Source organism: Podarcis cretensis (genome assembly GCF_951804945.1).
Source record: "Podarcis cretensis genome assembly, chromosome: 1".
In the NCBI taxonomy this organism is placed as follows: Eukaryota; Metazoa; Chordata; class Lepidosauria; order Squamata; family Lacertidae; genus Podarcis; species Podarcis cretensis.
Window position 1 is genome coordinate 45,503,151 of NC_137170.1, and position 17,793 is coordinate 45,520,943.

The 17,793-nt window shown below is 41.5% G+C and overlaps 2 protein-coding genes across 3 annotated transcripts in view; one reads left to right on the forward strand and one right to left on the reverse strand.

Annotated features, from left to right (window-relative positions):
* Positions 1-8,037, forward strand: part of LOC307209931 (cytosolic phospholipase A2 beta-like) — a 41,222-nt gene extending 33,185 nt beyond the window's left edge. Inside the window, exons 16-20 of the mRNA XM_079965366.1 lie at positions 432-533; positions 1,692-1,874; positions 2,219-2,385; positions 3,810-3,996; positions 5,877-8,037. Coding sequence (XP_079821492.1) covers positions 432-533; positions 1,692-1,874; positions 2,219-2,385; positions 3,810-3,996; positions 5,877-6,124 — 887 coding nt within the window. The 3' untranslated portion in view covers positions 6,125-8,037. The remainder of the gene's footprint in view (positions 1-431; positions 534-1,691; positions 1,875-2,218; positions 2,386-3,809; positions 3,997-5,876) is intronic.
* Positions 8,038-8,182: 145 nt separating this feature from the next.
* SPTBN5 (spectrin beta, non-erythrocytic 5) overlaps positions 8,183-17,793 on the reverse strand; it is a gene marked incomplete at its 5' end in the record, with an annotated part of 114,041 nt that continues 104,430 nt past the window's right edge. For both annotated transcript variants that reach the window (XM_079964222.1, XM_079964223.1), the window contains 9 exons: positions 8,183-8,747; positions 9,860-10,000; positions 11,698-11,813; positions 12,575-12,710; positions 13,255-13,340; positions 14,027-14,118; positions 15,155-15,241; positions 16,284-16,355; positions 16,605-17,183. In XM_079964222.1, coding sequence (XP_079820348.1) covers positions 8,602-8,747; positions 9,860-10,000; positions 11,698-11,813; positions 12,575-12,710; positions 13,255-13,340; positions 14,027-14,118; positions 15,155-15,241; positions 16,284-16,355; positions 16,605-17,183 — 1,455 coding nt within the window. In that variant the 3' untranslated portion in view covers positions 8,183-8,601. The remainder of the gene's footprint in view (positions 8,748-9,859; positions 10,001-11,697; positions 11,814-12,574; positions 12,711-13,254; positions 13,341-14,026; positions 14,119-15,154; positions 15,242-16,283; positions 16,356-16,604; positions 17,184-17,793) is intronic.

Below are 17,793 nucleotides of genomic sequence, written 5' to 3' on the forward strand. Positions count from 1 at the left end.
AAAGAACAAACTCAGTTTCCCAAGACACCACACTCCCGTAATTGAGTGTGTCATGGTGTGATTATGCTCTTACTGCATTCCTTCCAGCTGTTTAAATGTATTGTTAGCAGTGCAAATGGATGCCAATAATGTATGGAAGAAAGAACAACCAATTCCTTTCATGCTTTCATTGCAAACCAAAAATGCACAGTGTTAATTTTCCTTTGCCACTCACAAATTACTTTCAAGAGCAGCAGACTGACATGGTTGAAAAAGTAATAATCTGAATCTACTTCCTATGTTTCAGTGATATAGCAACATTTGGCCTCTCTTGTGGTAGTGTGACTAATAGCTTGGTGCTAAAACAAATAATTTGCTTGTTCATATATGCTAGACACTGATTCTGGTGGTTGGGCTAGTACAATGATTTTTCTGTGTGTTTGGACTTACAGGTATCTGGACTAACATCTTCTGTGTGAATCTTATGGATGGGCTGTATACTGCTTCAACGACAGAAGAATTTTGGGATCAATGGGCCAAAGACCTGGCCAAGAGTAAGAGCTTCAGTACTGACTACTTTATTCTTGCTTGCACAGTTGTGGGTCACATGCAGCTCCCCCAACATGCTTATTCCCTCCTCAAATTTGCCACATATATAATTAACCTTAAAATTAATGTTTAAAAACGTTTTTGACTGTTTCTATGGGCCACCCTCTGTGATGCCACAAGCCAGGCTGGTTCATAGGACAGAGGACACAAAACTTTGAAGTCTCAATTTGGCAGTCTTGCATCACATCCCAATTCCTCAATTCTTTCTCCTTCCCTTCCAGGGCAAAAACAGTGGCATCCAGGAGCCATGTTGACCATGGCTTCTGTCAGGGGACTGCCATCGGAACAGGGGAGGGAGGCAGGGGGGCCGTTGGAATACAGAGAGCCTCCGAAACTCCTGAGGAGCAGTTTCTCTTCCGGGGTGGGAAAAGCCACACCTCCAGTGGAGAAGAGAGGGAAGGGGCGGCCAAACAAGGAAAGGGCTCGAGGATGCTGCTGAGAGCCCCAGCGCCTCACCTCGCCAGGCTGGCCAGGAGGGATGCACACCACTTCCATAGCCCAGCTTGCGTAGATGGGTGAAACGCAAGGAGGGGAAGAGGAGGCTTGGGGTGCTGAAGTTCTTATGTTGGGGGAGAAGCCGGAAGGGCAAGTGACTAAGATGGACATGAACTTTGTAGATCTGCACTGTAAATACTTTGCACAATAAAACCTGTAAAAGACAGGTTGGAGTCCTGCCTGGTTACTCACGAGCAACCACCATCAGCATCTGACAGCTTCCATTCAACATAGCTCAAAGGCTAAGGTTCTGTCAGAACAAGGATTATCCGCTGGCTTCTGCTAGCACAACAATTTAATTGAGTAAGGCTCTGCAAGTTTAAAGAGAAAACCATGAAACTGAGAACGGGGGTTATAGTATAGCCTTGCTGGCAGGAACCCTAAACAGCAGACCCATTAGGGGGGTGAGGATACACTGCAACTTTTGGTTGTGGATCCCACTTACAAGCTTCAGTGATTTGCTTTTGTTTTCATTTTCCAAGAGTGTGCCAGTTGAATGATGCCTTTATCAATGGAACATGTTTGTGTGAAAAAATACCTGAAGTGTTATGTTCTGGAAAGGGAAGGGAAAACTTCCAGAAATTAACTTCCTCAATATTTTATTTCAGGTGAAGAACATGAAAGATATTTCTCGATCTATAAGCCTCCAACTTGTGGGCCTGGAAAACTTGGTGAAATCTTTAATGATATTCTAACTGATCGTCCTTTAAAAGGGGAAACTCACAACTTCCTACAAAGTCTTGACTTTCATAAAGACTATTTGCAACAGAAAGAATTTATTGAATGGCGAGGTAACTAATAACTACGGTTCCCTAAAAGGTTTTGGCCCTTCACAACTAGCTCAGTTTTCTACAGCCAGCAGAAAATTCATCAAGACCCTCAGCAATTTTCAACTGGTCCATGAGTTTGGGAACCACGGTCCTATGTAATTTTCATTTTATAGCAAGGGGAGTGCTCTTGTGCAACTCCTGCTCAGTTTGCTGGGTTTACCCAGTAGAAGCAAGGTGAATTATTATGAAAAGACAATGTAAATCTTACCAGTGATGGATGTTAATACCTGCTACCATGTTACTTTGACATAATCATCTTTCTCACGGTCATGCTGATAAGAAACCTTAAACCTTGTTTTTTCCAGATACTGTGTTTGATGCTTCTCCTAACAAGCTGACACCAGTGGACAAATCACTGTGCTTAATAGATATCGGCTTTTTTGTTAACACCAGTATTCCACCACTCCTTAAGCCAGAGAGGAATGTGGATGTCATCATCATAGTGAATTATGACCTTAGTTCACCCTTCACAGTAAGAAGAAATGAATTCTATATGGCTTTTCCATCCCAGTGTCTGTAGCAAGGTGGCATCCCAGGAAGCTTTAAGACGGTTGTGGAGAGGAACAATAGTTTAGCAGGTTCCATCCTTGACGTTTCTGGTTAAGTATCAGGTTAAACCACAGAGTCTAGGACTTGCCGATCAGAAGGTTGGCGGTTCAAATCCCTGTGACGGGGTGAGCTCCCATTGCTCGGTCCCAGCTCCTGCCAACCTAGCAGTTCGAAAGCACATCAAAGTGCAAGTAGATAAATAGGTACCGCTCCGGTGGGAAGGTAAACGGCGTTTCTGTGCACTGCACTGGTTCGCCAGAAGTGGCTCAGTCATGCTGGCCATATGATCCAGAAGCTGTCTGCAGACAAATGCCGGCTCCCTCGGCCAATAAAGTGAGATGAGCGCCGCAACCCCAGAGTCAGTCACAACTGGACCTAGTGGTCAGGGTTCCCTTTACCTTTACCTAAAGGGGTAATGGGAACCCCAGAGAACTGTTGTCAGTCAGAGTATTAGGCAGGGTAGACAAATTATCGGATCTACTTTAAAGCAGTTTCAGTGCTTATAAGGGAAGTTGCCATGCTGACTCTGGATCTGAATATCCCACATACAAACCGGGGGGGGGGGGGGGGGCTTGCTGAAGCAGACATGACACCTAAGAGAGGTGGAAGTAGATTTAATGAGAGTCATAAAATCAGCTTTTGGAACATGATGCAGGTATGTATGTAAGCGGTTTATAAGGACAAGTTAGTGGAGTCCCTTCCTTGCTAATGCAGGGAGTTATAGTGGTGTGGGTTTGGTATACTCACTGCATCTCTGAATCCACCTTGCTATTCAAGAATCAAGCACCACAGTGGTGGTGCCTTTCCTACTGGCTCTGAAAAGAATTGTGTGGTCCCTGTAAAAAAGTCACCAGGCTGGGATTTAAAAGGCTGTTGTTATTGGGTGTTCTCTCTCTCTCATTAACAGAAGTAATACACACACATAAAGCCTATTGGACACATTTGGTAATAATAATAATAATAATAATAATAATAATAATAATAATATTTGTACCCCACCCATCTGGCTGGGTTTCCCCAGGCACTCTTGGTGGCTTCCAACAGAACACTAAAAACAGAATAAAACTTCAAACATTAAAAACTTCTTTTCACTTTCAATTTTAAATTTATGAGATGGGTGTGGTATAAATAAAGTAATCATAATGATATCATTTTTCTATAACAATTGCTGTCAAAGCATTTTAGAGAATAGAACAGTAGCCTGTATTTTGTATCACAGGTATGTGTTTTGTATTCACACCCCACATTTCAGCCCTCTCTAGGTGGCCAATCATTGGTTAATTCAGTGTGCCGTACTATTGACTTAAATTCTGATAAACAGAAAGTGTTGATTTGTGTCTTCTCCAGCAAATACGTTTGACAGCCAAATACTGTGAAGAGCAAAGTATTCCTTTTCCAAAAGTTGACCTAACCGAAGAGGACTGGAAGAATCCCAGAGAGTGCTATGTGTTCTCAGATGAAGATAACCCACAAGCACCAATTCTGATTTATTTCCCTCTAGTATGTGCCTCCTTCAAGGAGTACAAGGCACCAGGTAAATTCAGCGTCCATTGCCTAATGCGTTTTTAATAGCAGTCTCTAGTCTGAACTTCTCAGTCTTTTTTTCCCCATTTAATTTTTTTGTTTAATCCATTTGATGCTTCTATCACTAGGAACCCTCGCTGGTGCCTGCCATTCCCCCCCCCCCCTTGAAATGTTGGTGCATGTTGACATAGCATCACTTGGAGGGAGTTCTGGGGAAAACTGGCACCCATCAGGATTTTTTTCCATACACCCACTTTCCCCTGCCAGCAACACAGAGAGGAAAGAGAGAGGTTTGCTGATTTATACACCCACCCACCACTCACTGAACACAGGTCTCTGAAATAACTAAAAACCTGTCCCCACCCTACCCTATCTAGATGAGAGGTGGAAGGGGAGTGTGTACACCCTGGGTGAGAAGTAGGAATGGCTTGATAGATTTTTTTGTATCTTGCTGTGTAGTAAATTGTCATTCCCAATATATATCTGGCATAATTTATATGCATCTTACTATGTTCTTACTATGTTCTTACTATGTTCTATGCGAATATATGCAGAATTGGGAGCAGTGGTGGCATTTAGTTAGTTGGGTTGTGGAATAGCTGAAAGGGTGGGGAAGAGTCAAACTTTGACCCCTGAGTTATCCAATAGGTTTTGTGGCAGGAGGTTTATTACAGAAGTTCTAGGCCAGCTATTGTTTACACATAATAGACTCTGTCTGTGTCTTCCAACTTTCCCAAGCAGCTAAATAACACAAGAAGCAAGTAAGCAATCTATTTTTAAATAGCCATAATTTGGAATTTGTGTGTAGTGAATCCATCACTCCAAATTGTAAATGTGGGAATGGGTTGGACCTAACATAAGATTCCACTTTCCTTCCAATAAAAGGCCAATGAGAGTATATGGAAAGAATGCCGGAGCCAAGATTTGCAGTCTTCCACCTTGGCCCCAAACTGTTAATTGGAGACAAGCAAACATGAATCCCAGACAGTAACACATTTCTGAGCTACAGGCTCACATGGCAGCTGTAAAACTGTACAAGCAGGAGGCTTGCCAATAGCAAAATATAGTAGGGCTTCATACTGCATAAGATTGGACGAAATTCAAAAAGGGAGGGAATGCTCTGCAATTATCTCCAAAGCTTGCCCCAGCCATGGTGAGATTCTATAGGTGTCATTTCCAAAATTGTTTGCAGAAACCACACACTATTTATTCACTATGAACATTTTCACCCTTTTCAGAGGCCTGGGAAAAGAATGCCCCTGGCTTCTACCTCTGCCCCTATGGCTGGGGTGGGGAGTTGATTCAGTGTGCTCCTAAAGGCCAATGTATGTAATCTGCATTTTCTGAAACAATATGCGAACCCAAACACAATCACCCTTCAAGATTCCATTCTCTGAATTTTGCACAGCTGTTCCCCAGCCAAGCAGTATGTAAAAAAATGTATGTGCTAGGGTAAATTGTGCATATGAATGCATGCTTGGAAGAGCACACAGATGCAAACAACAACAACAAAAGAATTTGCAAAGATGCATTGTTGCTATCACAGGAGAAACTTTTCTTGGGACTTTTAGCTGGCTGAATGAAAGTTTCAAGGGGATGCTGCTTTGATTTGCAGAAACAAGTATTGGAAAAATACCCTAAAAGTGCAGTGTTGTCTTGCCCAAAAGAAAAGAAAACCCTATAGTACTTTTGGAATTTCTTACTGCTCAGCAAATTGGGTCGTGCATAACAAGGAGAGCATGGAATAGGTAGAGTAATGTGGAATCGTTTTGTTGCTGTTGGTTGTTTCCAGTTTAGCAAACGTTGACACTTCCAACCAAAATGCAGTACAGAACTCTGAATGAAGTAAGGTTTGCTTACCAGTGGTATTATTTTGTTTCTTTCTTTCAGGAGTGAAACGCACTCCTTCTGAAATGAGTGGATGTGAAGTAAACTTGGGTAAAGACTCGCCTTTCAAAACAATCCATTTAACCTACAGTGAGGAGGACTTCGACAGACTACTAAACCTGTGCACCTATAACATCCTCTGTAGTGAAGACCACATCCTCCAGGCCATCCAGCATGCTATACAGAAGAAGAAAAACATTTGGTCTCAGGCTAGAAAGAAATTCTGTCACCCTGAGCAGGCCACCAATTAGCCCCCAACACTTACATTGTTGGAGGTTATGCTAAGGCATAGTCATACCACACAGTTTGCAGTGAAACTAACGAGTGTAGTTCCCACCCTGCCTAGTTTGAACAGATGGCTTCTTTATTTATTAATATTCCTATTTTTTGAGCCATCCATGTTCAAGGTCACATACCTGGATTGTAGCTTGTGAACAATGCGAGGAACATAGCAGGAAGAGCTTCAGGGGGTGATTCTGATGGGGCTGGACGACACTCAGTTAAAGTTACCAAGTCAGTAAGTAGCTGAGATTGTATTGCAAGGAGTGACATTGTTGATACGTTAATTTGAGAGGTCACAGGGATTTGTTTATAATACTTTGAATGGTAACCCTCTGCAACTCTAATGGAAATGAAGGAGATGTGTTGGACTTCAGTTCCAATGGAAACTGTGAAGAGTGGAGCTTTCTTGCATCAATTCCACTATGAGCAATTACATCATACCATACAGATATTCTTGCTGTTCCTTTGCTGATCACTATTGTTTCCATTTCCTGTTCTAAAGAGGACTGATGCATTTCAGCTGTGAATAAAAACCACCATTGCTAAAATAATTTAGTATTATAACTTGATGAAACCCATTATAATTATTTGCAATATTGCCTTGTTTGCTTGTATTACCTCCGTGTTTAGTCAGATCTGCTAGTTAACCATAGATCAACAAACTCAGTCCACAACACGGCTTCTTTTGCTTGTATTTGATCCTTTTTAACCCGAATCTATAGCTAAATTTGCCACAATAGAAGTGATTCAGGAGGGAGTTAAGTATCCTCTGCAAACACTTAATTGGAGATTTATTGAGGGTAAGGTTACCAGATTTTTTTCAATGAATCCGGGGACACTTTTCAACTTCAGTGGATTTTGTATGGGGACTGATGTGTAAATCCGGGGATGTCTGGTAACCTTACTCTAGGGCTGGGAATAGCACCTACCTGATACGCTCAGAAAATGGGTCTGAGACATGCTGTGGTCAGCATTCACAGTGTTAGGCTAGATAGATGAACTGCTAATCTGACTCAATAAATAAATGTTGCTCTTTTGGTGCTTCAAGGCAGCTGATTCTACCAATGGTAGTATTTTTTAAAATAGATTGGCACTTTAATATTGCTATTTGGACTGGCAGAGATCAGCAAAGCCTCTGTATGAATTGTGATGTCAGGTGCCCTGATTCCACATGGTTCTTTGATGAGGCAACCTCTTACACATAAGCAGTGCACAGTTGGTGATTATATCTTTGCATGCAAAACCTGCTGGGGGATGCAATGGCAAACAGTTATGTTGTATAGTTAAAAAGGAGGCCTTCAACTTGTTTGCTGTTAATTGAACATACCCTGTAATAAGCTGGTTTCCATTGCTTATGAATGCTCTGGAAGATGTTACCATAAACCTGAGGGTAGGCATGTCAGAGCCTTAAATAGTGTCAGAAGAATTTTGTCTCCACAGAACATTAAGTATTAAAAACCAGATCTTCAGCTGGAGCAAATTATATCCACTCTTCAGAAATTATTTGGGGTAATATGATTTATACTGTTTCAGAATCTGGTTCAAAAGTATTTGCATCTCTCATATAAAAGCAAGCCCACCCAGAAATGGTATATTTTCATCATCTTGTCAAGAAATTTGAAATATAAAGAACAGGAACTTGAGAGACAAAGTATGACCAATTTTGTTCTAAAGCAGTCAAGGTTAAACATTTTTGGTGTGTTTTAAATAAAGCATTGCCACATTTAATAAAGGCAAAATGAATAGAAGTAGATGTAGTGTACTAGGAAGGAACTCAGGGATTTTTTATTTTTGCTTTAAGAGTATCTCAGGAAGAACAAAAAATATATGCAGTTACTATGTGGTGACTGTAACTTCATAATAAAACAGTTGCAACAGTAAATCTTTGTGTGGGGTCAGTTTTATTTAAAGAGGTACAGTATATGAAAAAATGTTTTCCATTAGTTTAAACTAAAGAAACATCAGTATAAAATTTTGTCTCCATTCTATGTATTATCTAAAACATAGTTCTCTCTGGAAAACAGTTTCTAAACATTAAAATGAAGGAACACAAACAGTTTCATACTTTTCTCTTACTATAGTGCATTTTTAATGCACAACCCATTGATGGCAACAGCCTAATGTAAGGGGATGGGGCAGCAGTGAGGAGAGGCTCTTTGTAGTCGGCAAAGACCCTTTCACATGCTTAATATGTGAAGGAGGCTTAAGTCATCCTTTCTAGCCGTACTTCCCTCTAAAAAAATAAGTATGCTGAGAGCAGCCAGTCTACAGTCACTTTTATGGCTTTTCAATCCATATGGTTTACAGTCTAAAATATATTGGTGCTGAATTATTGACAGTGGCACTGTTTTGTTGTTTTATTTACTTAGTGAAGGCAACAGGGTGTAGTCAAAAGAAGAACCCAGCATATCCACAGAACTGCAGCACTCTCTTCCTTTTGCTGCTCTTATTTCTTGCTAAAAAGCTTTCTGAAGACATTCTTCTCTTTCTTTTTCTTCTGCTTTGTGACATCAGTCTCTGGCTCTGTTCTCCCCCAGTTCTGCAGAGTGTCTAGCCTCTTGGTTACTTCAGTTTTTGGTTCAGCTTTGGCTCCTGAAAAATTAACCATTGTCAGCACCTGCCTAATCTCAGGAGGAAGCATATTTCACAACCAGGGTGCAACTGCAGAGAAGGCCCTATTATATATTCCTGGGGAACTACCCTTTATTAGGCAATGGTGTAACCAAAAGGGCCTACAAATGGAAAAGGGAAATTCTTCTACCTGAGATCTTAAAAATCTTGTGCTGGTCAGGATCCTTGTATTCTAACTGAGCCAATAGCCAGCTCCATGTTGCCCACAGAGACTGACAGTAGCTCTCCATGGTTTCAGACAAGGGATTTTTTTTCAGCCTTACCTGACTATGCTAGGGACTGAACCTGGGCTCCTTTCATGCAAAAATACCACTGAGCTATTACCTTTCCCCACCACACTAAAAAGCTGTCATAATGCACTCCTGGAAAAATAACCATCCATCAATGTGACACCCTGCGCCAAATTCTATGTCTGATCTCCCTGGGTTGCCACTACTCAAGGAGCAGAAGCAGAATTTATAATGGTAAAAAAAACAAGGGGCTATCAGGCCTTATACTACAACATCTGCTAAATCAACTTGGCTCCTATTCTGGTGATTTAGGAGTGGTTGTTTTGGAATTGACACAGCATTTTACAGAGCTGCTTTACTGAATGCCTTGCAGGCTGTTGGCGGGTGATTTGTCTGTGTTTGACATACATCCCCAGTGTAGGAATTTAAGTTTTGGGGAAAGGCCAAATATGTAATGAGAACAAGGAGGAATTTCATACAGAGGCGTGTAATTGGAGCAGATTACTCAGTTCATTATTCCAACCCCCTAAGAATTTGATATATTTCCTAGCCAACCCTGTTTTTCCACTTGATTCCTCGTAATTTATAATCTCACATTTTAACCAACATTTCCCATGGACTATATCATTTTCTTAGTTGATACATTCCACACCTCCCTCAGGGATAAAACAGAGATGGAGAGTGGATGTGTGTTTAAATGTAAAAGTGGTGTTAAATTGAAAATTAACATATGCACAAAATGAGTGCAACCACCCCTTCAGGCTGATGTTTATGAATTATATAATTGTATCTCAAGTTACCCAGAAAATTGCCCCCTTCTGCCTAACTGCAGTTAAACTTTACCTTGGACTCCTTGATCCAGAGTTCCTGTCTTTCCTCCATTAGGATAAGGCTGTGCTTTATGATAGCTTTGAGGGTGATTTGATAGAGTGGACATCAACAGTGTTACTGGATCGGACTCCACGGAGTGCACAGAAGAAGCATCTGAAATGAGTTATAAGCACATCTTTAATGGTCCTGTGGGATGCAGGTGGCGCTGTGGTCTAAACCACTGAGCCTAGGGCTTGCCGATCAGAAGGTCAGTGGTTCGAATCCCCGTGACGGGGTGAGCTCCCGTTGCTTGGTCCCAGCTCCTGCCACCTAGCAGTTTGAAAGCAAGTCAAAGTGCAAGTAGATAAATAGGTACTGCTCTGGCGGGAAGATAAACGGCATTTCCGTGCACTGCTCTGGTTTCACCAGAAGCGTCTTAGTCATGCTGGCCACATGACGTGGAAAAACTGTGGGCAAATGTCGGCTCCCTTGGCCAGTAAAGTGAGATAAGCGCGCAACCTCAGAGTCGTTCGTGACTGGACTTAATTGTCAGGGATCCTTTACCTTTAATGGTCCTGTGGCTGAGTAAAGCTACCATCAAAACTCTAGAAATATTTATAGGTCACTATTGATTTATTCAAGTCACAAATAAGGACTTGAAAAAATCTGTTGACTTGGGACTGCTGGAAGGTTATCAAGCCTCTAGCACAGAGCTTTCCAAACTTTTCATGTTGATGACACACTTTTCAAACATGCATCATTTCACAAGACAGTAATTCAGTTTTACTAGCAAACCAGAGGTTAAACTAACCCCTTTCCAGTCCCGCAAGGAGCATGGGGAGCGTTCATACAACACACTTATACACTGCAGGTGACACACGAATGTTGCGACACACTGTTTGGAAAAGTCTGCTCTAGCAGGCTACAGTATGCGTCTGATGAGCTCTGTTCACCAAAGTGGGTTATAAATTGGGGAGGCTTGACCTAGATAAAGTACAGTTCACATCTCCTAATTGAATGAATAATTTATTCCACACTTCTCTATTACTCTCCACCACCTTTTCAATGTTTTCATAATCAGAGAAGATATGAGAACTGATAATAGATTAATAATAATGCTTTTTATTCTGTTTATGGAATCCAGAGGAGGTCTGTATCTCAAATTTACGTATGTACCATGAAGAAAGCAATTAATCTGTGCACTTGAGTGGTAAGAATGTTGCATATTGCTATGGTCAATGGCCAAAATATCATCAAAATACTAGATTAAAGGTAAAGGTAAAGGTACCCCTGCCCGTACGGGCCAGTCTTGACAGACTCTGGGGTTGTGCGCCCATCTCACTTAAGAGGCCAGGGGGCAGCGCTGTCCGGAGACACTTCCGGGTCACGTGGCCAGCGTGACATCGCTGCTCTGGCGAGCCAGAGCCGCACACGGAAACGCCGTTTACCTTTCCGCTGGTAAGCGGTCCCTATTTATCTACTTGCACCCGGAGGTGCTTTCGAACTGGTAGGTTGGCAGGCGCTGGGACCGAGCAGCGGGAGCGCACCCCGCCGCAGGGATTCGAACCGCCGACCTTTAGATCGGCAAGTCCTAGGCGCTGAGGCTTTAACCCACAGCGCCACCTGCGTCCCAAAATACTAGATTAGTAAACTGAATTAGTAAACATATTCTATATGGCAGAAGAATATGGTGTATTTTTATATGTAAGCTGCCCTGAGTTCCTGACAGGGAAAAATATATAAACAAACAAACAAACAAACAAACAAACAACAACATTACACAGCATGTTTTCATTTCTATATTATGTAATTTCCCCCTCTTAGGTGTATTTTTATATTTTTAATAAAAGAAAAAAATGTTCCAGTATTACCAGAATCTTCAGAATCCTGAGCAAAGATTATACTAAAATTCTGTGTCAATTCTCCCGATTCCTGGGGATTTCCAACGGGCTTTTTTTCTTTTGCAACTTTGAAGGAAGGTGTTCTCCTGTCAACGAACAGTATTAAACAGATATTAGCTTTCCTCGGCTGAAAACTTAGATAACAAATACCAGTTTAAATTAGTTACAGTATATCACACCCTTAACTGTAAATATATTAAGGGCAAGAAACAAAACGAAGAACCATCAATTATTTTGTCACAAGTCCTGTGGAGGTGTCATGCAGGGGATGGCCTGATCTAGAGAAAGAATGGGCAGAGATTTCAGTGAGGTATTTTGCAGAAGTAAGTGCTGGTTTTAAGACACTGGCATTCCTGATCCTAATAATTTCCACCAGCATGATTTCCAGCAACATGCCTGTCCATGCTTACCTTTTGCCCAGCGTTTTCTAGGCACAGGCCTGCGCTTTAAAGTGCTGTCTGTTTTGTTTTGTTTTGTTTTTGCCCCAGTGCTTTCCCTGTGAAAACATACCTTTTAACAAGAATCGGAACAAACAGCAATTCAGATTTTCAGCAGATTGCCGTTTGCTCCGATTCAGTGGAAGAGAGTGGGCTTTTGTAGTGAAAGTACTGCAGGGGGAGTGCTGAAATGTGGCACTTTAAAGCATGGACCTGCGCCCAGAAATATGGCACAAAATGAAGTCTGGATAACCCCTACGTATTGTCATCATTTCTGATCGGAGTGTTTATAAGATGCAGAGGCATATCTATGCCGTAAAAGACAATCTATGTTACTTAGGTTCCTGCAGTCTTTACTAAGATGACGGGTAAGTAACATTTGACCTGACATATACAAAATCAGTGTGTACCTGAGAAGCAGACTTTTGGTAATCTCCTTGTTGGCAGAACTCCCAGCTGCAGAGATCCAAGGTTTTATCTGAGGCCTCGTTGCATTTGTAGTGGCTAGAAGTTTATTCCGCAGAGAACGCAGGCTGTTATGGCAGCCTTGTAGAACCCAAGTAAAAAATACATAATATGGATGAAAGACAATTAATAAGAAGGTTAGTTTTTAAACACAATATTGCTCCTGAGCTACAGCCCTTATCTAGTGTGGTGTAGTGATTAAGAGCGGTAGTCTCGTAATCTGGTGAACTGGGTTCGCGTCTCTGCTCCTCCACATGCAGCTGCTGGGTGACCTTGGGCTAGTCGCACTTCTCTGAAGTTTCTCAGCCTCACTCACCTCACAGAGTGTTTGTTGCGGGGGAGGAAGGGAAAGGAGAATGTTAGCCGCTTTGAGACTCCTTAGGGTAGTGATATCAAATCCAAACTGTTGTTCTTCTTATCTTCAATCAGTAAAGCTTCTGCTCTTTGAGCTGGATAGACCAATGGTTTGATGTGGTATAAGGCAGCTTTCTATGTTGTATCTGGGGTACTTCAGTATGTGTGTCTTTTGCTTGTCCAATTATGCACCTCTGTTGAGGCATCTTGTGGGAATGTCACATGGGCAGAAATAGGGAAATGCTGCATAAAATGAATCAAACAGCCTTACCTAATGTAGTCCATAATGCTTGCACCCAGTCTTCCATTAGCTTCTGAGAAGGTGCTGCTAAGTAGTACTCTGATCCATCACTCAACCTGTAAGTCACAGATTGAAGAAGGACTGAGTTCTGGGGTAGCCTTTCCCAATAAGTTATGTATAGGAAAACCCAGAATTCTCTTCTTTTGTTTTCAGTTGGGTTTTCCTTTTGAGATAAAGTTAAGGATACAGACAACAAAAAGGACGACTAATATGTAATGATACAAAAAGATCACTAATTTCTGCAGTTTCGTTGGGATACAGGAAACGACATTCAAATGAGTCTAGACACAGAGATGCATGTTTTAGATTGGGTGTGTGATGTGTGGGATAACCAACCTCATTTAACAAACATGAAGGAGCTAACTGTCCTGTCAGGCTTAGCAAGGTCACTCCCTCTCACCTTGAGAGAAGAGGATTCAATAACTTAGTTACAGTGATGAAAGTTCCTGAGTCAAGTTTTACTGCCTGTGCAACTTTTCCTGAATGCTGTATGGAAAAGCTAATGAATTTGACCTTTGGAGAATTTGTAAGTAAACAATTTTTAACGTACCAAACATGTGGTCTTTTTCTTTGCTAGGGGAAATTGGGAACTTTGGGAGGAACTTAGAAGGGGAGATTTTAAAGGTCTAACAGCCTATATTTCCTTGCTTTACTTTGCCACATGTTTTGTGATTTTCTGGGGTTCTCTCACCAAAGAGTACTTGCCCCAAACTTGGATCTTTGCATCACTGACTTGATGTACCTTAGGCTGAAGGCGTGTTCTTTCCTAGAATACTCCGTCACCTTCTCACACTTGGCTCCAGCAATACTAAGTGATGAAATTGGAGTTGTATTCTGGCAAGGCAGAAAAAGAGATGAAAACCAAAGACTTTCAATCCTATTTTTTCTGGTTTAAACACTTACTCATCCTGTATAGCTGGGGTGTCAATAATGCAGGAAAAGTTTCCTTGAAAAACTGCTCATCATTCACTATGAGGGTTTATCCATACTTCCCCTTGTCCTGTACCTAGAAAGCATGGTGCAAGTGATTTCCTGCTTGACCCATGCTTTCTTGGCATGGGTCTGAGTGGGTTTCCCCTTGTTCTGTTCCTTTCCTAGGAAAACCTGCTCTTTAACTCTAAATAGGGGCAAACGCAAATATGGAGAAACCCACATTGACATTAGGTCCTATGGAGCACTAAAGAGCAGTTTTCCCTGAGGGAAAGCAGAGGGGCAAGAGGAAGTGTCAATAAGCCCTCAGTGTTCCTTTGTGATGTGCAGGGGAGCATCTGGTACCTCCCAGGGCTTGTTCTCCATATATGTGGAGTGACAGTGATGCATGGGTAAAGCTTCAGGTGGACTAATCCTGAATATGCCACAGAACCTACTTTAGCAGAAAGTGTATTGGCATATAAACTGATATGGAAGGGAACATTAAAAGCAGAAAGTTTGAAAGCCACTACTGTAGGGTTATATGCCAATATCACGTTTCTCTGCACTAACAAATGACCAAGTATCATAACCTTACTGGCTCTGTCTGTCTGTCTGTCTGTACCATGTATCATCACTTACAATACTGAACATTGTTGGTCACGACCCAGCTCCTGTTTTTAAAGGGACAGATTTCTGAATCTTGCTACCCTGGGATATAGTCATCTACAACTTGTGTCCAGCTAATATACCAAAGATGAAGACTACCTCACCTTCAAGGTAGATTTCTATTGCTCAATATTTCTTTGCCAGGAATGTGGGTTTTCAGCATTTGTGTGTGTGTGTGTGTGTGTGTGTGAATTAGAAGACATTTTGACATGTATGTAGCGCATAAAATACCAAATACTATTAATAATAACACAGTCTTTAATAAGAACTGAAATATGGAAACACAAATTACCTGGAATGCTTCCTTTTCATCCCTGTAGATGTCAAGTTTTTGTCTTCCAAGTTTAACATAGTATCTGTTCCAAGCTCTTGACATTGGCTACAAAAGTCATAAAACTAAGTCAACCACCTATTACCTCTAAACATCAACTGTGCTGCTTATTACTGAATCACTGGGGGTTATACATTCATCTAATGTATTGTACAGTGTTTTGTTTTTAGCTTCAACCATGCAGCTGGATAGTAGGATATGATTTGCAATAGCTGAGCTATACAGGGAGAGAGTCTTGTAAGGCAGGGATGGAGGAACCTGTGGCCTTCCAGATTTTGTTGGACTCCATCGTTCTTAACTATTTGACGTGCTGACTAGGCCTGATGGAAGTTGGAATCCAACATCTGGAAGGCTGCAGATTCCCTTTCCTGGTTGTAAGGGCCAAGCTTCTCCACTAATTATTAAACATATAGTAATTAATGGGCAAAGGTGAGATTTCCAAATGTGTTAAAAATCTGAAGTATTTTAATCCTCTCTGAGCTTTAAAATGCATCAGTGTGAAAAGGGTAAATAAGAGAATGAAACAAAATCAACAGGATTTTTTGGAACTAGCTGTATCGAAGTCATGTGAACCAATCAATGTGATGTTAACCTAATGTGATGAGGCTACTTAGGATGTAGGCAAAGGGGGGGTGGGGAATGGGACGTGGAAAGGTTGGGTAAAATTTGGGTGGAGCAGTATTCAACTAAACAATCGCACCAGCAGAATGACTTCTGCTTGCACAATTGGACTTCCCTCCCCGCTCTGCGTGCCCCCAACATCTGTTCTGGGGTTTCTCCCAACCTTCTGGAGAAGATTTAGGGACTGTTGGGGAGGAGAGGAAAAGTCCTGATGCAAAATCCTTCTGCCCATGGAATAAGAAAAAATGAGCAAGGAGGGGAAATCTCAGGAAGGGATGGGTGTGTGGGGATTAGCAAGGGTAATTCCACAAGCATTATACCAAAAGTTTTCTTGATTCCCCCACAAGAATCCCTGTTACAATCACCTCAAAATGGGAACGAAGATTAGGCTAACATGCTTTGCCTTTAGTGAGCCTGTTCTGTTTATATATTATCTCATCTTTCCCTTGGCAGTTTAACTTGTGGTTACCTGTCTTCTTCCTGGAAGAATCTGATCCCTCTTTTCTAGGAAACCCTCCATGCTCTGGTGATTTGCAGGAACCTGGAATCCGCAAGGCAATTTCAGAGATCTTAAATTGGTTTGAAGAATGCTTGATTATAGCACTAATTAATATCCCATAGTTAAGGGCCACTTCACGTATTACAGAGTTATCAGCTGCCAGTGAGTATTTGGTGTGTCAAGTATCCCTCCTAACCCTTTAATTTCTAACATAGAAAAAACAAATTATAGATTTATGTAGCTTTCATTTAGTGTAGGGGTTGCTGTGGGCACAGATAAACGGCAAACTACCTGAAAAGCAGTTTCTGATCTCTGAGGAGGTAAATCCAAGGATGGCAAAGTTGGATAAATGTCAAATGATTCACTCGTGGGCACAGTCCTCACTTTTTTGGTTTCTACATCAGAAAGAGTGCCATCGTTTGCGTTTTTCATATTTGATGTTTTGAAATCACTAGCATGTGGTACCACCAAATCACTGTCGGTTGGCTGGATTTTTAGGTTAGAGGGTAACGAGGACACCAAAGAAGTCTGAGTCCCTAGATCTGAATTTTGTAGGCTAAGCGACACTGGTGAAGGAGGAGAACTGACATTGCTGGAGTCAGTCAACATTAGATCTTCTCCAAGGCCACATTTGTGCAAATTCTCTTTGCACTTTTGCGTAGGAGAGACACCACATTCTAGGGGAATCCTCAGTGTGTCCGTCGAAGAAATAGATGGCAATGGTTGAGTTCGCTTCGAATCAAGATGTTTCGTGTGAGATGTTCTCCTGTCTGAGTGTCTTCTTCTTAGAGAGGGAACCTTGATCACTTTCCCTTTCTCTTGTTGCCCACTCTCCTTAGCATCAATTTGTTTCAGTAGTTTCAGTTCCCTCTGAAAGAAACAAAAAGTGTACCTGAATGAAAATGAAGTCAAAAAGCAAGTAGTTGTGAGCCATGGACATACATGCCACGGATACTACTAAATATGAGGTGAAACCTGCAAGATCAGGCTATAATTTGGTCTCTGGGCAGGTATACGGGTGTGTTGGATAAACCTGACAATTTTGGTTTCTCATTTGCTCCATTACCACATTAGTTTCCACCTTTTAAAAACAATGTTCACAATATAATTTGTCTGCATGCCCTTCTCCTAATATATTATCATGTTTGTAAGCAATTTCCCCTTCATATAACACCTTTTGGTATGCTTTCACTAAACATATTTTTAAATACACTTTTCCCCAATATACACTTTTGTGTACCTATATTTTATTTGGGAAACTACAAAGGAGAAAGCAGGAAAAGCCCAGCAAGGTGTCTGGCAGCAGCTGCATTTCCTCACCATGTTTGCTCTTTCAATTCACCCTTTTCTGCCTTGACCCTCCTTGGCTGGGGAGAGGCAGAGGATACCTGAGGCCTATCCATCATAACAAGAAACTCAGCTGCGAAACCACAGGGTCCCACTCTTTATTGGGAAAGATAATGAGAGGTATTGATATCCT